Below are 24050 nucleotides of genomic sequence, written 5' to 3' on the forward strand. Positions count from 1 at the left end.
TTTTGTCCATGCCATTTTCATTTGTTTTATTATTTACAATATTATGTTGAATAAAAAATCAAAAGCAAAGTCTGATTTCTATTAAATATGGAATAAACAATGGTGGATGCCAATTACTTTTGTCAGTTTCAAGTTATTTCAGAGAAAATTGTTCATTCTTCGTTTTTTGTGGAGGGGTACCAACAAATTTGAGCACGTCTGTACATACTGTTTTAACCATACCCCTATTGAAACCTTCTTTCCAATCGTACCATTGATTTTTTACAGGCTGGATATTATGCTTAACCCTCATAAGGTAACCTGGGGTCCATTCGGACTACGCTGTGCTTTTGTATCAGTTATTATGTGGCTCTAGTGACTTGATTTTTGTTTCCTTTTAGGTAGTTGTCAGGCACCCATCCTGTTACTATGCAAAGGATAATTCTAATCCAGATAGCCTGGTTGAATTTCCCAAATTGTTTTAGGTTTGGGTTCCGTATGGACCCCAGGCGTAGTGCATCGGTGGCTCGACCTTCTCGCATGAATATCTCAGGCACCGTAACAGCTATCTTCCATGTTTGAATTTACAGAAATTGAGCTTTCCAATGATGTATCGTATGTCCTGAACAGACGTTCCTAAGCGAAACTACAGCAAACTGAAACTAAGGCTTGAGTCATGTGACATGAGTCAGCGCCTAAGTTTCGCTTGTTGCCTATTACTTGGTCGCTTCAACAGATAGCATTCCGGTTTCAACTAAAAGCGCAGGCTTTGTGCTTTCCAGTGATGTCAGGCATGCCCGTAAATGTACTTTCTACCACCCCCTCATTCAGTGCTCCAATGCTGTGACGCACAGCAAATCGGGAGGTGTGTTCAAGTGCCTGTAACTCAAAAACAGAAAGAGCTAGGAATAGTCAATACACCAAATGAAAGAGGAGGCTTTGGGCTTTCCAATGATATCTCACATGCCCATGACATGTGCCTAGAATAAAGTACAGTGCCCAGAATACAGTGGTGCATCCACTTGCTAGGAGACAGCTGTGCGCAATGGGTGTCTTATCCCTTTTGCACAGCATAAACAACACATTATACCAAACAATGGCTAGAAGTAAAGCAAAAGCAAAATAAAGTGTTCATATACACATTTTCATTCACTCATTTACCCCAGTTGTTAGTTATATGCTGTAAAATATATTTATAGTTCTTTTTTCTTTCTTTTGTTTTTTAATTATTATTATTATTTTCAAACCCAAATCCCTTAATGTAAACATGAACTTTTATTGTTTTTAAATTGAGGTGGGGAAATAATAAAAATCAGTTTATTCATTTTGTTTTGTTTTTAAATACTAGGGTGATTTTGGGAGGGTAATGGTACATGGGCTTCCAACTGACACATTACTGAAATTCTTTAACATGAATTTAAACACTGCCAAGACTCTTTAGTTAAACTGATGTGGACCTCCACATTGCGATTACCATCCAAGCCTTGATACTTTATTATTATTGTATTATTTTATTTAACCTTTACAGTTTATTCAAACAGGATATCCCGTTGACATTAAAATCATTAAAAAAGGGAAACCCAGCATGCAATATTAAAAATGAACTATTGCAAAGTAGACTAGCTTACAGGGATACCATTTTTCCAAGACATTAGTAGTGTTGTTTTACATTGCAACCACCCTTCTGCAAGGTAGCATCTTCAAGATGAATGTGGACACATATTGCCAGCCTGCAGGAAAGCTGAATATAAACAAACCATTCAGAAATAGGTGATTTAATACATTATGAGAAACTACTATACCTTTTTTTCTTTAAACAGTTGAAATTTAACAAAGCCATCAAATACAACAACTGAAGCATGATGCAGATCAGTAACAGGAATTTTAGAAACAGTATTTAAAGAAGTAAATGAAACGAAGAAGAATATGTCCAAGCAAAGTTTTAGTGAATTCAGGAAAGCATTCCTAAAGATACTACCTTCCTCAGCCCTACCGATCAGAGACCAGAACTCTTAGGCTGACAGACAATATTCACCCCCACAGGGAGTACTAATTAATACTAACAGATACTACTGATAGTTGTTTTAATAAAATATCAAAATCAAGAAAAAAAATGTGTTTTATAAAAAAACATATGAAAGGATACGTGAATAAAACTCATTGACAGCAGAAAGGCAGGTTACTTCAGTTGAGGAAGTCATCTGAAACTTCTCCACAAGTTTGCATACACTTTTTTGTTTATATCTGAAAAAGGAAGAGATGATATTCAGCATAAAATACTAAAAATGTATTTTTGAGAAGCGCAAAAAATACCTTAATATATTACACACCTTTTAAGATGACATATTTGTATGAAGCAGACTGACACATCAGAAAAATACATGTAAGTATTTATTACGATTATGATCTATTAAAATATAATTCTTGTTACCGTCCTTAAAATGTCTCTGGAAATCCTTATTTGGCTGCTACTTATATAATTAAATAAGCTCCAAAACCCAGCATAACAGGTATACTGTATAATCCAACCACATTGGTTAAAAAATCTTACAAGTTGAAATGAATTAAATCCAACGCAAATTAAGTTTTAAAAACAACAATACGTTCAGATAATCTATCATAATCCAACATAAACACTTTGTTCATAGGTTTTTCTCCATTAATAAGGTCTGCACATATTTCTTTATCAGCTGTGAGAACACTTTTATTTTGTGCCAGATTTAGAAAAGCATCAGTTATACATAATTCAATTATTTTCCATGGCACCTTACACAAGAGACATTAGCAACTGCCGTGCAAAGGGGTTTCAAGGCTTGAGAAAAAATAAAGATCAGAGCAATTAACTCCAAGTAATTTTAAATTGCTAACAGCAAGCAAAATAATAATTTTAAATAAATAATTCCACTAGTATTGGTTTAACTAAGTGGCACTGATACCTTAACTGGCATTCACACAGTATAGCAATCAAACAGACATATCATCAGGTTCTACAAGAGTGAACACAATACAAGGCCTTCCTTGTTGTCCATTTCTACTGTGCAATGTACACCATTTGTAAAAGAAGTGCAAAGGTCAATCACACCTTCTTTAAGAGCATTGCTAGAGTTTTATTTTCCTAGCAGTGAGAAATAAATCATACAGCTTACTGGGTGGTGTGCTCAGTCTTTTGAGTTTTCTGTGTTTGTCTTTTTAGCTGGGTTGAGTGCTTTGGTCTTTACATCCTAGTGAGAACCTAAGCAATAATATCATAATACCATACTATATATATATATATATATATATATATATATATATATATATATATATATATATATATACACTTTTTTTCCGTCATCTCACACAACTAATGTTTCATTTTTTTAATTTTACTTAATTGTTGTAATTCTGACTATTGTATTTGGTATTGTTTAGTGATTAATCTTATTTTACACTAAAGTAATATCACTATTCGTAATACCACTTAAAAACCTTTAACCAACCTTTTGATGTCCTCTCTATTGGTGTCCAAATGGTATACAAACAGCTGTAATGAAGGTCCAGAAGACAGCAATATAAATTTGTCCATATAATAAAACTGTGCGGATCGTATGGGTTTTGGAAATGTGTCGGCGCCCTGAAAGAAACCAAAATGCAGAAATTAATCAGCAATTTACATAGGGCTTCCTTTAAAAGGAGTGATAACCAAAGCTTTAAAGCTTGTTTTTTTTGTATCTATAATTGGCATTAGTAACATTACTGCTACTGTTCTGCAAAGAGGTCATACGAATATAACAGTACAGTTTTGCTATGCAGTGCATGTATATGAGATGATTCAAATGTGTCTGTAAACAAATGGAAAACAATCTCTATGGAGGAAATGTAGGTTAGGTTTAAATAGGTTAGTTTAAAAGTGTGACATGCCTCCTCAACATTTGTTTAAAACTGAAATAAGGCATTTCCAGGTGTTTTTTTGTATTTATTTTAATATTAGTGTGACCAATGATTTTACCCCTGATTATCTTATCAATTTGAATTCCCCATACAGCTTAGGAGAACTGAAGGTTCATTTAGCGTCCTCCAATGCCATGACTGAGTCAGCTTCCTCTTTTACACCCAGGAACTCGAGAGCGGATGTCAGCGTGCTGTCGACCTCTGGAGTACAAAGGCCAGCCCCCGCAGGTGTCCGTTTTTGAGCTCCCTGGGTGCCTGGTCAGCAGGGTTCGCTGTAGCACGATGAGGAGAAACTGTCCCTCCCAGTTTTGCCTCCCTAACCCATGGGAGCGCCAGAGCCAATCTCTTTTCTCTTTTCTTAATAACATTTTTTACATGGAGTGTAAACGCCAAGAGTTTTGTGTAACCACAGATTGCTGGTGCTCTGTACATACATATATACAAACTAACTTTTACAAACCATTACAGTTCACAATTTAAAAGAACATTTTAAATTGTCTTGTTGGTTTTCGCAAACAGCACCAGAAATTAATAGAAAACAACTGCACCGGATGTGCCAAGAACTGGATCAGTCAAGCAGCGTTGTAATGACTTGACTCGACTCGGAATCAAGTCGTAATCGACTCGACTCCCTGCTCAAAAGACGTGACTCAATTCCCTGCTCAAAATACGTTACTCGACTCTCTGCTTAAAAGATGTGACTCATCTCGACTCCCTGCTCAAAAGACGTGCCTCGACTCCCTGCTCAAAAGACATGACTCGATTCTCTGCTCAAAAGACGTGACTCGACTCCCTGCTCAAAAGACGTGACTCGACTCTCTGCTCAAAAGACGTGACTCAACTCCCTGCTCCTAGTTCAGTATTATGTTTTCTTATGCCATTAGTCACTCCAACAGTCACCTTTTTATTATGTTTTGTGCTTTTGTGAAACAGTATCTGTTACTTAAAAATGTCTAGTTGACATTTAATGGAAACTCCATAGCTCAGCTTACACTAAGAGGAGAGATATGTAGTACAGATTCTATGTTACCTGTGAATGATATAAAACTGAATCATATACAATTTTGCCTCAGTTTCTTTATTTTTCTATTTGTCTGAGCACAGAGAAAGGGGTCTTTTAATGGTGAACACAAGTGGGGCAAATATGACCACATTATTATGCATCTTAATTTTGTATTTAACAGTTGTTTTTTTGTTTTTTTTATGTATAGATTGCTAATCTCCTGTAAAACTAATCTGATTAAATCACAATATCTTGAAAAATCAGAACTGATGACTCCACTCGAGCAATTTTGTGACTCGACTCGAGGTTGGCATGTCAAAGACTCGACTCGACCCAATTTTGGTGACTCGTTACAACTCTGCAGTCAAGCATTTGTACACTTGCAGTATAGACTGCACATTTTGATAGTTACAAGAGTTGTACTTAACAGAAACTTAAAAGTTTTTAGTAATAGGGTATCTGTAAATTACCAATTCAAGAGCCGGCTCCGTGCCGTGGACTGGCCAGATTTTTAACGTCTTGTCTTCAGATGCAGAAAGTAGCCAATTTCTGTTATGACTCCACCCAATGGAGGTCACTGCTCCATCATGACCTTTAGACAAGGAAGGAATTGTATATTTCTTAGTATATTCATGCACTGCAAGTCAAGCCTATGTGATACAATAAACACTAAACATAAAAACCTATTATGCAAATTTATTTCACTTTCTTTTGCTGCCCCCATGTGTCCTCTTTGATATTTAATACAATTCTTTTTTTTTTTGTAGTAATTATTTTTATTGAGTTTTTACAAAAACACAGCGGAGAAGAAACAATACACAAATACAAACAAAAAGTAAATCAAACCTAATGTGGGTAAGTATGACAAGAAACAGCAACAGACTCCCACATCACCCCCACCCTGCCGAGTCACCCACACAATAACTTTTCTACACCCTTGTCATTCTCCCATCATGAAACAGCAGCAGATTCCCACATCACCCCCACCCTGCCAAGTTACCCACACAATAACTTTTCTACACCCTTGTCATTCTCCCATCATGAAACAGCAACAGACTCCCACATCACCCCCACCCTGCCGAGTCACCCACACAATAACTTTTCTACACCCTTGTCATTCTCCCATCATGAAACAGCAGCAGATTCCCACATCACCCCCACCCTGCCGAGTCACCCACACAATAACTTTTCTACACCCTTGTCATTCTCCCATCATGAAACAGCAGCAGATTCCCACATCACCCCCACCCTGCCGAGTCACCCACACAATAACTTTTCTACACCCTTGTCATTCTCCCATCATGAAACAGGACTTGACACTATTTTTTTTACAGGGGATCCACTGTACAAAATGAATTCCCCCAGACAGTAAGAGGGTGATAAAGAAACATGACAGAGAGGAAGAGCTGAATTTGAGCAGAAAGAGGAAAGAGAGAAAAAAGAAAAAATATATACAGACACTGCTGTGCAAAAGTCTTAGACATGTTGCATTTTTCTACTCTTATGCATTATAAGCATCAACAATTTAGTGTTTTCTACTTTTATAACAACCTTGACTTGCATAAAGAAGGAAAAATATTGAGTGAAATAGCTTGCATCACTTGATTTTCAAGGTGTGGTATCCGAAGCATAATCAACAAGTACAGAGAAACGTCATCTGCAATTGACAAACCCAGGACTGGAAGACCCAAAAAGCTGTCTAACAAGGATGCGCAATACTTGAAGATAAAATCCTTAAGGAATAGAAAGAAGACAAGCGTTGAATTGACAACAGAACTGGCAGAAGGCATAGGTGGCGTTGTCCATCCATCAACAGTCCAAAGCACTTTGACCATTGTTCCATAGTCCAATTTCTGTGTTCTTGTGCATATTTTAGCCTTTTAGTCTTGTTCCTCTTTCTTATTCTTACTGCAACACATCCTTTAAGTCCTGATTTCAAGTGACCTTCATACTGTTGATTTGATGTATGTGTGCATAAAAAAACAACAGAAAAAAGCAAGTCAAAGTCTCCCTTGATCAAGTTCAGATTCATTTTCAACAAATATTTTGCCAATCCCAAAACCACACATAGCAACAGGCGAAAACATCAAGAAAGTTACTGGCTAATGGTGTGCATTAAATACAGTAAGTACACGGTTCTCTTTTTTATCTGCCTTGTGGAACTCACATTTTTTAATACTCTCAGTATTAAAAAATAGTCACAGCAGAACACTATTGTTACTGATGGCATGCAATTGATGTTGAATCAATATAACATTTGAATTCTTAAGCAAAAACAAAAAAGGCAATCTCATTAAAATGTTAACTGGACATCCTGAGCACTTAACCCCAATATGCACTGGGTTTTTACTGCTATATTAACTCATTATCACCTGCCTCTGCTTTTGTCCAACACAAACCATGTGGCAACAGGCTTCTGGGTTATTTATATATCCTTAAACTCCTTTTCTCTCATGTGACAACAGCTTGTAAGGTGTTGTTCTCTTTGCAATTGAAAGTACTACTTTGGCAGCCAACTGGAAGGAAACACCACAAGTAAAAGGTAACATATATTTATCTGGACTATTGCAAGTTTTATTGCTGTCCTTTAATTGTGTTGATTTGATTTCTGATCTGACATTATTCCCTAATAAATTAATTATGATAAATGTTATCTTACTAAGAACCCCACAAGCCCCAATAGGTACGGTACTCCATGAACAGCCAATCCAGTATTCTGTTAATAACACGTATGTTTTTAAAATAATGTCAATATAACTAAAGTTGGCATGTTGCAGTATTAAACCTTACAATGCTATGTGAAACAGGAGCAACAAGAAGAATGTTCCCCAAATGTTGTGCTGTTCCTCAATAAAGGAATGTTGATCCAGCCGGAAATGATAAGGAATATAATTCATGGTAACACCAAAAGCACCCTCAATCCTGCTCAAATAACAACAGGGAATAAAGAGAAAAAACAGGAGTACGTTTATGTAATGCACCCCAGTCCCAGTGTCTTATGCAGACCTGTCAACTCTCCCTTATTGGCCAGGACTCTCACGTTTTTTGGACTCTTCTCCTAGACCACTCCCTGAACAAATTTTCTCCCATATTTTGCTAGTTAAACCCCTTTAGGTCAGCAAACCTTTAATTTCTGCAAAACTAATCTTCTCGCTAACATTTCAGGTGCTAAAATCATGGATATCGTGTCATGTACGGTCTGTGGTTACTGTAATCCCTGGCTTTATCTAACATGATTTAGGGCCCAGGGGAGCCCTGTGTCAAGCATGCAAACAAAAATATTGATGCAAATTTCAAGATTCTTGGACCATAACATATTCACACATAAACTAATTAACGGTGGGACATGGGAGCAAGAATTATGTTTGTGGTAAGCAAGAAAGATCACAAAAAACACCAAGAAGCCAGCGATATGGTGCTAGTTCTACACCTTTCGTTGCCAAAGGAACAACGATATCAAGGAATTTACATATTCAGAGACCTTTATATGTTGTGACTAGTTCAGCAAATCTGTAGTAGACATGTTCCCAGACTCACAAATTACAAAGTATTCTGCAGGAAAGTAAAAGTCAAAGTGTAATGAATAACGTTGCAATACCACATTGTTGTGTATTTTGGCTTATTTACTTTATTTTTTATGATGGTCACTGAATTTACATGTTTTTTTCTTGTTATAAAGTAGGTGCCATAGCTCATCCTTCGAAGTTGATGTGCAGTACCAAACTGTTGTGTGAAGAAAGACTTTGCTCCTGATGTTCAAATTAGTTAAATATCTTGTACACATGGCTTATTGATACACTGTTTAAAACCTACAGTACAAAGCCAACGAAGCTCTCATGAGGTAAAATAAAAAATGAAAAACACTAAGCCAAGTTGACAGGTGAACTCTAAAAGGTTTAACTTATAAATTTTCATTGAGTGTTTCTGAAGTTGTGGGTGAAAGTTTGATAATGAATATCAATGCACAGTGTGTACCCCATGACAGATCCAGCCACTGTATTCGTACAAAAACCATCATTTCCAATTTCTATGAACAAGGTTTTATTGAGTACAGAGAAAGACTCATTAAAAAGAAAAAGAAAATACATATTCCACAGTTCAACATTATCCTTTTTCTCTAAAGGATTCCTAGGTTTTTCAGAATTCCTCAGTTTCACTAGTTCTCAATAGAAGTGCATTTACAGTGCATCAGTATTTTTAAAATCATCACTATTGAGTGCTTAATAGTTTTGGATTAAAGTGACACAAGCACAAATATTATTGGCTGTATCCTATTCAACGTACGGTAGGCATTTGGAAGCTCCTTGTACTGTCATCAAGTTCTGCTGGTGAGTTGCGTCGAATAGCATTCTCAAATTCCAATATAATTTCATTATATTGCACCTCGGGTGCATACAATACTGCAGGACTTCAGGGCAAACGCTATAGGAATGCTAAATCAAATTTGCATACAACAAATATAATTGTATTTATTTATGTATTGCATTTATATAGCATTTTTTATACAAAAGTATCGCAAAACACTGTACAGTAAGTACATAGCAGAAAAAAAGAACAAACCACAATACAATTGTATAGCATGTCACACATACAACTGCCACAGTCAGAACATTTAAATAACAGATTTAAATAACAGTATACACAATACAAAAGCAGCAATTTTAAAGTTACATTAAAACCCACTACGATAAGAAAGCCATTTTATAAAAGTGCGTTTTTAGTCTTGACCTGAAAACTGTAACGGTCCCAGCTTCCCTGACAAACAAAGGCAGAGCATTCCATAATTTAGGAGCTCTACAAGAAAAAGCCCTACCTCCCATGTTGCTTTTGTTCACCCTAGGAATAACCAGCAGCTCCCATCTTGTGATCTCAGAGTGCGGTTTGGAAGATATAGAGTCAGTAACTAGGTGCTAATCTATTCAGGGCCTTGTACGTTAACAGCAAAATCTTAAGATCAATTCTACACTGCACAGGGAGCCAGTGTAAAGAGGCCAAAACAGGGGTAATATGTTCACTTTTCCTGGTTTTAGTCAGAATTCTAGCGGTGGTATTCTGAACAATCTGCAAGTGGGATACCACATGTTTTGGGACACCAGAAAAAGGTTCATTACAATAATCAATTCTAGATGAAACAATTCATTTCTAGTTTAAGTTTTGATGAGAACTCATGTAGTCCCACATTTCCATTTAGTTGGTTCTGTGAGCCCTCTAGCATAACCTGTTTTTATCTGAATTCAACATTAGAAAATTCTGTGACATCCAATGCTTGACAAAAATTGTGTATAACAGTATATATGAAATTATTTTTAACCCCGTGCTTATTTGATTATAATAAATAAAATATCTTACAACTGATAGAAATGTACATTAACGGAATCATCAAAAGAAAGAAACATACTTTTTTTTTTTTTTTTTAATGGAAATCTGTTAATAATACTGGAACTGGAAAAATAAATGGAACCTTCAGATAAAATGCCTGCATTTTTTCGCAAAATCTTAAAAATGTTCAATGATTTAAAAATGTCCGAATTTGGACCAAATTCTCTGCAGATTTGCTGTTAAAACATCCTGGCTGATGGTCAGTACAGATTTGTAATAAGCCAGGAGCTTTAAATCTTAAGTTTCAAGTAGGAAAAACACTTTGGATTGAGCTCATGGGTTTTCATGGAAATCAATTCCAGTTTAATGCATCAAAACTTCCAAAAACATTCAGTACAGCTACAATAAACATCACTCAGAATACCTGTATAGACATCTGGAGACCCAGTGAGGGATGAATTGTATAGCAATATGGATTTGTCTGCAAGACCACACGCAAGTTGTTTTCCATCCCCTGAGAAAAAAAAAAACAAAAAGGAAATTATTAAGACCAACTTGAAGTTCAAGGGTTCCATGCTGTACACAATCATAGTACCGCAATTAGATAAGCTATGTTACCTAAAAACTGATTAAGGCCAGCTGTGTTATAAAAATAAAAACAAATTAATTAGTAAAAAGTTATATAAAATATATATATATATATATATATATATATATATATATATATATATATATACAGACGTGCTCAAATTTGTTGGTACCCCTCCACAAAAAACGAAGAATGCACAATTTTCTCTTAAATAACTTGAAACTGACAAAAGTAATTGGCATCCACCATTGTTTATTCCATATTTAATAGAAATCAGACTTTGCTTTTGATTTTTTATTCAACATAATATTGTAAATAAGAAAACAAATGAAAATGGCATGGACAAAAATGATGGGACCGCTAACCTAATATTTTGTTGCACAACCTTTAGAGGCAATCACTGCAATCAAATGTTTTCTGTAGCTCTCAATGAGACTTCTGCACCTGTTAACAGGTAGTTTGGCCCACTCTTCCTGAGCAAACTGCTCCAGCTGTCTCAGGTTGGATGGGTGCGGCCGCGCCCAGGGAGGTTGGCTACAGTTCCATGGACCTTAAACTTCTTAATAATATTTGCAACTGTTGTCACAGGAACATCAAGCTGCTTGGAGATGGTCTTGTAGCCTTTACCTTTACCATGCTTGTCTATTATTTTCTTTCTGATCTCCTCAGACAACTCTCTCCTTTGCTTTCTCTGGTCCATGTTCAGTGTGGTGCACACAATGATACCAAACAGCACAGTGACTACTTTTCTCCATTTAAATAGGCTGAATGACTGATTACAAGATTGGAGACATGTGTGATACTAATTAAAGAAACTAATTAGTTTGAAATATCACTATAATCCAATTATTTATTATCTTTTCTAAGGGGTACCAACAAATGTGTCCAGGCCATTTTAGAATATCTTTGTAGAATAAGCAATAATTCATCTCTTTTCACAGCTTCTTTGCTTATTCTATGACATACCAAAGGCATGCAAGTATACATGATAAAATAGCTTTTAATTTCATCACTTTTCAGGAGGAATAAAGCATTATTTCAATGAGCAATAAGGGTACCAACAAATTTGAGCATGTCTGTATATATATATATATATATGTATATATACACACACACACACAGTACCAGACAAAAGTCTGATTACACCTGCTTAAAACCAGGTTTTTCATGATTATCTTTGCTTTTAACTGTATAATCTTGTCTATAAACACTTAATATTTCATTATATGATACGTGTACTTATATAAGCTGATAATCATAAGTGAATTGCATTCAACAATTTTATTTTTAAATGAAAATGTAAATCTTGTCAATTTCAATGAAATGGTCACCCAAAGCAAGGGGATTTCAGTCTGAAGCCCAAGTCAGTTAAAAGTCTAAAATGTGTATAACACAGTGTTAGAACACTGGCCTAAGTATAAAAGTGTCTTTGTTAGATGTTCACTGAGTTAACTAGCATGTTACCTAATTAACCTTTTGTCACCAATTATTGTTAACAGGTGAGGGTCCATGATTACTATAAATATAGGTAGCATAGGCACAAGTTTATCATTCCTGAATGTAAGGAAGCAGAAAATGGCAAAAGTTAAGCAAAGAAAAAAGTCTGTAATTACTTTAAGAAATGAAGGTCAATCTTTAAGACAAATCGCAAGAACTTTGCAAGTGTCTGTAACTGCTGTGGCCAAGACCATCAAACGACTTGAAAGAAACTGACACTCATGAGGACCGAACAAGGTCAGGCAGGCCAAGGGTGACCTCAGAATCAGAGAACAAGTTTATTCGAGACACAAGTTTATTCGAGACACAAGTCTGCGAAACCGGCGATTAACTGCCCCTGAAATAAAATGCTACTAGAAGTACAGATGTTTCAACATCAACTGTTTAGAGGAGATTGCATGAAGCTGGCCTAACTGAAAGAACTGCTGCAAAGAAACCATTGTTAAGAGTGCAGAATAAGAGGAAGAGACTTGCCTGGGCCAAAAAACACAGAAACTGGACGTTTGAGGAGTGGAAGTCAATCTTATGGACCGATGAGTCAAAATTTTAAATATTTGGGTCCAACCGCCGAGCATTTGTAAGATGCAGAGAGGGAGAGTGCATGAGTTGTGCATGTGTGGTTCCCACTGTCAAGCATGGAGGAGGCAGTGTCGTGGTCTGAGGTTGCTTTGCTGGTGACAGAGTTGGTGATCTTTACCAAGTCCATGGCAAGCTTAACCAGCATGGCTATCATAGCATACTTCAGAGGCATGCCATTTCATCAGGATTACGGCCAGTTGGGCAGTCCTTCATTCTTCAGCAAGATAATGACACGAAACACACCTCAAAGTTGTGCAAGAACTATCTGGACAAGAAGGAAAGTGAAGGACAACTCAATCTAATGACCTGGCCTGCCCAGTCTCCAGACTTCAATCCCCAAAACTTGTATGGGACAAACTGGACAGAAGAGTCAAAGCAAAGCTACCCACAAGTGCCCTACATCTGGGAATTGCTGCAGAAGAGCTGGGAAGACATGTTGGGTGATATCCTGCTGAAACTTGTTAACCAAATGCCTCGTGTTTGTGAGGCTGTTAAGGCAAAGCATGGCTATTTTGAGGAATCCAAGATTTAGAGACAATTTTCAAGTTTATTGAACATTGCTTTGATACTCCTTATGTTTTGTTTTGTATATTGTAACATGTGTTTTCATTTTCAAGTATTTACAGAAACGTATACGACGTAAAACATTGTCAATTATGAAAAAAACCTAGTTTCCAGCAAGTCTACTCAAACTTTTGACTGGTACTGTATATATATATATATATATATATATATATATATATATATATATATATATATATATATATATATATATATATATATATATATATATATATATTTACTTTCTTTAAAGCAAACAAATAAAACTTCCTTTTTCTAGTTTATATATTTTGCATCTCCACAGTGAGAAAAAAAAGAAAGCGGGTTGAGAAAGGGGGAGGTGGTAGAAAGGGAGTAGGGGGAAATAATGTTGTTCTTGTAAATTCGGTGATCATTTGTTAGTAATAAAGATGTATGAATAGTGTTACCATTATCTCTCTCATGCACATTTACCTGAATATTGAAGACTGCAGATAGGTGTTGGTCTGACTGCTGTGCTCACTTGTGTCTGGACCACACTTGGGGCTGGACTATCCACTGGGTAATCTTTTATGATTCCACTATAAGAACATGTTAAATGACACTTGATAAGTTACATGTATCAATTCCCACTTGCAACAGGCACAGGAAGGGACCTGTATAGAGCAGCACATATCTAAGCCAATATTCTTGTAGATCCACCAGATTTTCAAATGCAATCATTGTGGTTACTACCAAGCAAAGTTGTAATGTTGTAATGATGAGCATTAAATGGTTAAGTAGGGATGCCACTAAAAAGCAGCCCATTTATTCAAGCAGTGTAGGCATGGTGGTCCAACAGTAACAGACCTTGGACAGTCATGATACAAGGGATTTGCCTGCAGATTTACTTTGAAATACTACACTAAAAACAAATAGTGTTGTCAATGAGAAGATGAAACACTGACACTGTTTCATGTCTTGAATGAAGTGTCTATACAGCACCAGCTATGTGTTGTTTAAAAGAGTTGCGACTGAACAGCACCTTACAGTATTGTTATTATTATTATTATTATTATTATTATTATTATTATTATTATTAATCAACTGGCTATGTTAAAGACCATATACATACTCCACTTTATGTTACTGTTTGGCTACCATAATTTGTGCCCAAATGTTTACAAAAGTTTTATGTCAGACTTCACTTTGGCCAAACTTGACCAGAACAGAACTAATCAAACCTGAGCTGCATACCAGTATTTCTATGAAATATAAATATGATGTTAAGCTCTTTATCCTGTAATCATTCTGTTCTCCGGCAAGGATATTGAAAGTTACTAAAAAACATTGCCATCCAGACATATAGTTCTTCATTAGGAGTAAGCACAGGACGCTTTTGTTGGACAAAACTCCTTTGGAAAATTCCACCCAGATTCCACCCAACTGCATAGCTCTAAAGAGTTCTAACAAGGGTCTGTTGAAAATAACAAGGCATAATAGCAGACAACCAAATTTTAAAAAGCCATCATTTCAACTGGCATCGTAAAGGATTCTCCGGTTCCCATCATGCACACCGTCACAGCTTTGGCAAGATGGGATGGGAACATCACCCATGTAAACAATTTTTCTTCTTCTAATTAAATATTCACTACTTTCATACATAATGATCTGACTGTTGCACTTGCAGGCTCAGGAGCTATTATTCCTGTCTGAGTAAAGGAAATTAATTATCATTAATGTGTGCTCGAAATTCACTATCTTAATCTTGTAATGATGAAAAGGCCAAGAGCTATTTGGTTGCATGTGGATACTAATTTACATTGGATGACAACAGTTCAAGTGTCAGCTTTATAACACCATCAATAGTTCCAAACAACACATATTTTCTTCAAAGAAGTCTAGTAAAATATCCCATTACATCCAGGTAGTCACTACTTCATAGTTCCTAATTCCTACCAAACATGCCGTCATGTAATCCTGCTAAACATGCAAGAAGCTGGTCTACTTTATAGCATGAGACAAACACAGTGAATAACATTGCATTCTTTCAACATAACAACATTACTTTGTATACCTACAGGTAGATCAGAAGCTCTTAAGTTTATTGAATTTAAAATTCTTGTTTGCATTCACTGTTGTAGTAATAGGGACTATGAAACTACAACTATAACTGTTATGATGAAATGGTTGCAATATTTAATGTTGATAATACTTAAAAATAAAACAATCTCAAAATAATGATTGTAAAAGTAGTTGCAAGCATAATCATTTGAAAATATATCAAAAGAATGCAAATGTAACCAGTAAAAATAGTGAATTATCAAGATTACTGAAAATATAAATATACACATCAACAAAATACTACGTTATGACTATTTAATAACAACAAAAAAAAACAAAAAAAAAAAAAACATACCATCCTCTTTTATTCCCTTTTGTAGGTAGGACACTTGGCTTCTGTATGTTAGTCTTCAGTGAAAACATGGCCATCCTGTCATGAAAAACAACAAGGGTAACATAATCACCCTTACTGATAACAAACAAAGTGTGTTATGTATTTTGTAAAGTGTGCTGCCTCTTTACTGTCTGCAGCTGAAACTGACTGGATTGACTTATGGTTGTTCTTGTTTTGTCTATACAAAATACAAAATAAATAAAATAAAAAAGTATATATATATATATATATATATATATATATATATATATATATATATATAGAGAGAGAGAGAGAGAGAGAGAGAGAGAGAGAGAGAGAGAGAGAGAGAGAGAGAGAGAGAGAGAGGAGATATATATAGATACACACACACACACACACACACATACATATTATATATATATATATATATATATATATATATATATATATTTACACATACATGCAATGCAAATAAACAGGACACCCTTATATAAACACCTCAGTGCATGCAACCTGAAATGTATTTCATGAATACCAATAGTTTTGGGGTATCATAAAGGTTATATGTTATATGATAACTAAATGTGTCATAATACCAATCTTTCAGTTGTCATAAGTAACGGCCCGAAAACAACAAATGGAATGTCTACGCACTTAAAGCAAAGGGAATTCCAAAGTTCCTAAAGAGTCATTATTTTTTTTTACTACATATGTTATCTTAATGTTATGAATGAGTCAATTTTTTATTTAACGTTCCCTTTCAATTCGAAGACGACCACCAACAATACCAAAGCCAACGCGAGGGAGGGTGAGCGGAGACAGCAGACGAGGAATGTCTCGAGACCGCAAAACCATGGTTAGCGATGCGAGTGTGCAACTTCAGGGACCCTTGTGCCTAATGAAGGCAGAGAGGGATCTACCACATTAAGTCAGTAGAACCTCGTGAAAGTATGCAGGGTAGCCCAGCCAGTCCTGGGTTTGTCAATTACAGATGTCGTTTCTCTGTACTTGTTGATTATGCTTCGGACACCACACCTTGAAAATCGAGGGATGCAAACTATTTCACTCAGTTTTTCCTTCTTTATGCAAGTCAAGGTTGTTATAATAGCAGAAAACATTAGTGGAGGCTTTGAGTAAATCGTTGAAACTCATAATGCATCAGAGTAGAAAAATGCAACATGTCTAAGACTTTTGCACAGCAGTGTGTGATATTCACCAAACCTTGTTTTGATTATATTTAATTTACTTTATTTTGATTTAAAGTTACAGCTTTCATCCTTGTTTCTCCAATATGCAACTGTTTTGTTGTATTCTTTTTTTTTTTTTTAATTGGCTTGGTGCAGTACATCGTAATTATATATCTGAAATCTAACTCTCATATTTCTATTAAATAACTACTTATTCCTAATTATATTTTATTAAACTTTTATTGATTGCACACTAACGGGCATGACTATAACAAATCCCTCAACATACGCTGATAAAACAAAAACAAACAAACAAAAAAAAAACAGCATATAATTATACAAAGCCTACTTTCTAAATTGCATGTCAGGTCAATTTGTTAATTCTTAAAGAAAAATCTTGGAGACACAATGCCATTTTGGAGAAGCTTCAATCAGTTTATCCAACTAAGATTACATTTGCATCCAACCAAAATAAACTGCACATGAAAGCAGTAAAAATAAACTTTTCCTCCTTTCACAATATATTAGCAGATTTAATTTGATCACATACTGGCTTGCAAAGCAGTATAGTAAGTGGGCCAAAATGCATTGCAAAGTGTAACACAACAGGTACAGGTCCAGCCATCGACCTGTATAGTTAAATCTCACTATATTATAATTCTATTACTCAGCATACTAATTTTAAAAAAGTAAATAAGAAAGTCTAATTCTCAAAACACCTGTTTTATGTAGATAAGCTGTGTTATAAGCTAATTAGGTATTTGCATCAAATTCACAAACTGTCCTAGTGACAATATGTTTGCAAATATTTACTTTATTGAGGTCAACCTTATCAATACCCTTATTGATGTGGGTTTGCAGAGGTACATTTAAAATGTGAGACAGGGAAATAACATTTCTAACAGTTTTGAAAATAACTTTTTCTCTATTGACGTATTCAGAACCAAAACAGCCAACACATGGGCTTATACTAAGCATGTATCCTCTTCAGTCCTTTCTTTAGACCTTCGTGGTTTTTCAAGGACATTAATCCACACTGCTCTCGCTATGAATGTGCTGGTGTCACATATTTTTTCCACTGTATCATTTCATGCTTCATGAGGTGCAGCTGGTATTAAAGTCAGCTGCACTTGTGTCCTTAAGTCTATATGGGCTATTACAGACCCATTACCTCATATTGCATTAGGAGCTTTGCCACTTCCATGTTTGTGTTGTTTGTGATGCAGCCAGACATTACAGCATCCAGAGTGTTGGCAAAAAAGTTGTCCTCATGATTCTTCTAGTTTTTATCTTCCAAAAGCAGTATCCATCAACCTACCTTGGTGTTGCTGTGTAGCCAGATGATTTCACCTTTGTGTGGAAAACAAGAGGCTGATCTTTAACAGAACTCTTCACATCTATATTGAAAAAAAAGAAAAAAATGTATACATACATACATATATATATATATATATAGAGAGAGAGAGAGAGAGAGAGAGAGAGAGAGAGAGAGAGAGAGAGAGAGAGAGAGAGAGAGAGAGAGAGAGAGAGAGAGAGAGAGAGATGTAAAAATGTTTAGCCAAATAAAACAATATTTAAAAAAAAAAATCTTATGGTACATTGCATTCATAGATTGTCATGTATTGCTGTTTAATTTTAGCTTTGTGTATTTTGTTATCAAACCCTATGTCATACATTTTTATAGTCCAGTTGAAAGGTTTGGCGTTACTGGCCTTCCTCCAGATATGATGGAATTACAGAGGTCATTTTGTTCATTTTGTGAGCTTCTGCAAGATGCCATGTTAAACCTTGAATATAGTGCTCTACTTAAATGAGGTGATTTTTTCCAGACACAGTAAACCCAGTGTGGTTTCCAAGAATACAATCTTCACCGATTTTTTAAGACCTGAGAACAGGAGGACAGCATAAAATATAACAAAAGCAATCATCTGTCTGAAAACTTGCATTTTTCCTGAAGTTCCAACAATTACAAGTAAAAGCAATGAAACTTGTAAAAAAAAAGTTTATCAGACACTGTTTGACATAAAATTTGACTGCTTAGTTATAAACTGAAAAACAACTCTATTTCCTGTTTAGTTGTATGCAATTTAACAGCCCAATACACGAATCTCTACCAGAAAACAAAATGATCACATCATTTAAAAAGGTTACAGCTTATGAAATAATGTCATAAATCGTATATGTTGTGCACTTCCTTTTGAAAGACATGCTATAGCAAACATGTTATTTCATTAAAAAAATGATATCAGGTTTTATTTAACCTAGTATGGTATTTAATCCATAACAATAAAACACTCAATGGTAGTGTATATATATATATATATACACACACACACACACACACACACAGTGCCTTGAAAAGTATTCAGCCCCCAACACTTTTTCCACATTTTGTTGTCTCAGATTCAGAATTTGAAATAGATTAAATTAGATTTTTTCCCACTGATCTACAAAGCCTTGAGCAAAAAGAAAAATTCCAAAAACTTTCAACAATTTACTAAAAATGAAAAACGGAAATTATCAGATTAAAAAAGTATTCATACCCTTTGTAATTGCAAGCCTAAATTTGCTCAGGTGCAATATATTACCTCAAGAAGTCACACAATTTGTTGATGGACTCCACCTGTGTAAGAAATTGGTGGATCACCTGCTTTAAATTAATCTGTGAGGATAAATACCGCTCTCTCTGTATGGTCCCACAGTATGGTAGAGACTTTCAAAAGAAAGAATCAAAATGAAGACGAAAGAGCATTCTAAGCAAGTCAGGGATGTGATTATAGAGAAGCACAAATCTGGGGTAGGGTACAAAACCATTTCAAAGGCAGTGAACATCCCTCGGAGCTCAGTGCAGTCCATCGTACAGAAGTGGAAAAAATACAAAACTACCACCACACTGCCTAGATCAGGCCACCCCTCTAAAATTAGTTCCCGGACAAGAAGGGCACTTCTTAGGAAAGCTACTGTGAGGCAAACTGTGACTCTGAATGAGTTACAGAAGTCAGTGGCTGCGATGGATGATGATGTTCATGTATCAACAATCTCCAAGGCATTCCACAAAAAGGGCCTTTATGGGAGATTGGCAAGGAAGAAGCCCTGGCTGAAAAAAACCCATATCCTTGCCCGCAAAGAGTTTGCAAAACGTCACCTAGAAGATACTGCAGTTATGTGGCAGAACGTCTTGTGGTCTGATGAGACTAAAGTGAAACTTTTTGGCCTGAACACTAAGCGGTATGTGTGGCGCAAATCAAACACTGCACACCAGCCAGGTAACACCATCCCCACCGTAAAGTATGGCGATGGTAGCATCGTGTTATGGGGATGCTTTTCAGCAGCAGGGACTGGCAATATTGTCAGGATTGATGGGAGGATGAATGGCGCACAATACAGAGAAATCCTGGATAAAAACCTGCGCCCCTCTGCCAAAAAACTCAAACTGCAGAAGAAGTTTGTCTTTCAAAAGGACAATGATCCAAAGCACACTGCCAGAGCAACACTAGGGTGGCTTAAAATGAAGAAAATAGATGTCCTTGAGTGGCCCAGTCAGAGTCCTAACCTTAATCCCATCAAAAACCTGTGGCAAGACCTCAGAATTGCTGTCCATCACCGTTCCCCAACTAAGTATTGACCCAGGGGGATGAATACTTAAAAAATGATGACATTTCCGTTTTTTAATTTTTATTATTTTATTGTTTACTTTTTTCTTTCTTTTTGGGGGGGACTCTGTGAAGAAGAATGTGTAACTCACAAATAAAAATTCCCAATCTAATGCATTAAAATCCTAGGCTGTGAGACTCTTAAATGTGAAAAAGGGATGGGGGCTGAATACTTTTTCAAGGCACTGTGTGTGTGTATATATATATATATACATATATATACATATATATATATATACATATATATATATATATATATATATATATATATATATATATATATATATATATATATGGTTTCTCAATGGCTTTCACCCAATACTCCAGCATGGGACACTCTTGGCACAATTACAGGCGAGGTGACATGATGAGGTGTGGGACTAAAATCAAAGACCTCCAGATGTTTTGGCATTTTATCCAACCTCAACACCAAACTGCCTCTAACATTTTTTTTCATATACACCCTTCTCTGTGAGATTACAGCAGCAGCAGATCCATACAGTCTCTGTAAGTCGCCTTGGATAAAGGCGTCTGCTAAATAAACTAATAATAATAATAATAATAATAATAATAATAATACAGAATAGGGTTATAAAGATCTAAATATGTTGAAACTACAACCACTGAGATCAAGGATAAGTGCAGGCAGATTTTCAGTTATTTCCACCTTTCTAGAATCCACTGGTTAACCCTGTTTTGAAGTAACGATACTGATTATACCTCAGTATGAAAAAGGGGGCAACATTCATAACACATAATAAACAGAGCATATTCTAGCCATAATTGAATATATTCTGGAAAGCTAAACTTCAGATATGTGCATAGCGTGTCTAATAATTTTACTGGTCACAGACACGTACTATTATTTATATATTCTCTTGTTTTCATTATGTGTTCTTTAGAAATAGCAGCAGGGGGGTGGAAATATTTGTGGTTTATGGAATAACTTTAAAGTCACGCACAGGATTCCAATCTCATCCCCCCCCCCCCCTTTAACAGTAAATATTTCAACCTTTGCTGACACAAATACTGGTATCTTAACCACTGTCTGTTTATCTGTCAGTTACTGTGCCCTGAAGCAGACTAAAGCCAAAATTCGTAGTTTTGAATAGACACATGACAAAATACAGGAGGCTGAGCTTGCCATTTCTAAACAGGAATTTCGTCACATGCAAAGGTCTGGCAGAAGCATACAGTTGACTAAAGTACACTGTACACAGGATCTAAAGCTTCCTATGTGTCACACAACCACAGTAATAGATCCTAATAAACCTTTAAAAAAAACAATGGGCTGTCATGAGACCCCGTTGCAAATGGGCTGTATATTTTTTTCCTTCCCCTGCAAGTGTCAAATGCCATCTGATAAATAAAAAGTATGTTTTGTTTTTTTTTGTTGTTGTTTTTTATCCTAAGACCCATAGTCGCTTGTGTGAATGCTGCCATCTGCATGGAAAACAGTATTACCACACAGAACAGAGACAAACTTTGCTTCCTCCACATAGATTTCCTTCCTACATTGTTGCACTGATGGCCATGATAGTTAAGGTATCCACATACTGGACGCGATGCGACAAGCAAATGTGTCATACGACAACCGCACCACGACAAAAAAAAAAAAAATAATGAGTAGACGCCAATTCGTTTTTTGTTATTTTCTCCTCAATTTAGTAGTGTCTAATTATTTAATTTTTTTAGCTCAGCTCACCACTACCACCCCTGGGCTGACTCAGGAGGGGCAAAGACGAACACACGCTGTCCTCCGAAGCGTGTGCCGTTAGCCGCCCACTTTTTTACACACTTTAGACTCACCATGCAGCCACCCAGAGCTACAGCGTCGGAGAACAACGCAGCCCTGGGCAGCTTACAGGCAAGCCCGCTCCCATCCATGGTCGGCAAAGGAATAGCCTGGACTCGAACCGACAACGTCCAGACTATAGGGCGCATCCAACACTCTATGCGAGTGTTCTTACTGGATGCGCCACTCGGGAGCCCTAAAACATGCATTTTTGATACTGCCTGCAACGCGACGGCTGACACTGAAGCGACACACAAGTGATGCGAAAAAAATAGGATTGGTGTCCAAGTTTGAGGAACAGCTTCCCTTGCGCGCCTTGAAGGCTTCAGTAAACAATGGTGAAGAAAAGATTTTCTTGCAGTATCAAAATACCCAGAGCTGTACAATAAAGGACACAAAAATTATAAAGACACGGCAGTGAGGGAGAACATCTGGGAGTCCATTTCCAAGGAACTAGATAAAGCTGGTGTGTATGATTTGTTTACCTTTACTGAAAGCATTCTGAAAAGCTATTATGTATACATTTTTATTAGCTGTATAACAGGACTAACAATAAAAATACCTGTGTTTTTTTCCAGCTGATTATACAATAAGAGGAGAGTCCATGCGCGCCTGTCAAGCAGTAAAAACTCAAATATATTTGTGTGTTTTTTATTAGTATTTAATCATAGTGTTGATACTTTTCCAGCTTTTGTTATCATCTCTGGATGATTTACATTACAGTGATTAAATACATAACCTTTACAGTAAAACAAAAAAAAACATAAAATATGGATTGATCAATTACTATAATTATATCATAATTAAACCACATATATGTGTGTGTATGCTTACCATTTATTCATAACTTGGTTATTATTTGTAATATTATATTGGAAAACCTAAACCTAATTTGAATACATTTGAACTAATTTGGTCCCATACAGACACACCAATAGTTCTGGTTATTTTGTTGTTTTGACACGTATTAATAACGTTTGTTAACATATTTTTATATGATGGGGGGGGCAAAATTTGCCATGACATCACCACTGGAGTGAAAGGTATTGTCGCTGCGAAAATACCATTTTATCGCCGGACAAATTGCATCGCGTCTGTTGTGTGGGGACCTTTAGCCAGCAGAATAAATTCATGGGTGTCATAGATATTCTAAACGAGTTCACTGTCAAGTGCATGTATCAGATATGGGTATATGTACATCTTTAGGCACACTATGATCCACCACAACCCAAGAATTGTAAGTTAATCATCTTATCCCTATTGATTTCTCTCTGTAGACAGATATAGCAATTACACTTTGGAAGTTTCTCAAGCCAAGTGTTGCTATTTTTCCAAAAAAGTTTCAACATTCTCAGAAAAATTATTAGACATTTATACTGCAATATTTTGTTCACATATTTGGAAATGTGCTCGGTTCTCACAGGGATAAAAAAAATGGTGGATATCACTTCATTCAAAAAGTCACTGTAAACAACACAAAAAAACAAGCAAGGGGCTATGACAACATAACTGATGACACGAAAGGCATATTAATCTGCAGACAATACTATTATTTTCTACATGGACACAGTTAAGAGGTCC

The 24050-nt window shown here is 36.0% G+C and overlaps 1 protein-coding gene across 1 annotated transcript in view; it reads right to left on the reverse strand.

The window, feature by feature from the left end:
- The window catches only part of wdr27 (WD repeat domain 27), a 120997-nt gene that overhangs the window by 84970 nt on the left and 11977 nt on the right, over positions 1 to 24050 (reverse strand). Inside the window, exons 14-20 of the mRNA XM_034004074.3 lie at positions 18340 to 18418; positions 15835 to 15909; positions 13911 to 14017; positions 10656 to 10745; positions 5383 to 5504; positions 3459 to 3592; positions 2126 to 2223 (exon numbers count right to left, since the gene is read on the reverse strand). Coding sequence (XP_033859965.2) covers positions 2126 to 2223; positions 3459 to 3592; positions 5383 to 5504; positions 10656 to 10745; positions 13911 to 14017; positions 15835 to 15909; positions 18340 to 18418 — 705 coding nt within the window. The remainder of the gene's footprint in view (positions 1 to 2125; positions 2224 to 3458; positions 3593 to 5382; positions 5505 to 10655; positions 10746 to 13910; positions 14018 to 15834; positions 15910 to 18339; positions 18419 to 24050) is intronic.

The sequence above is a fragment of the Acipenser ruthenus genome, chromosome 5, assembly GCF_902713425.1.
Source record: "Acipenser ruthenus chromosome 5, fAciRut3.2 maternal haplotype, whole genome shotgun sequence".
NCBI classification, from domain to species: Eukaryota; Metazoa; Chordata; class Actinopteri; order Acipenseriformes; family Acipenseridae; genus Acipenser; species Acipenser ruthenus.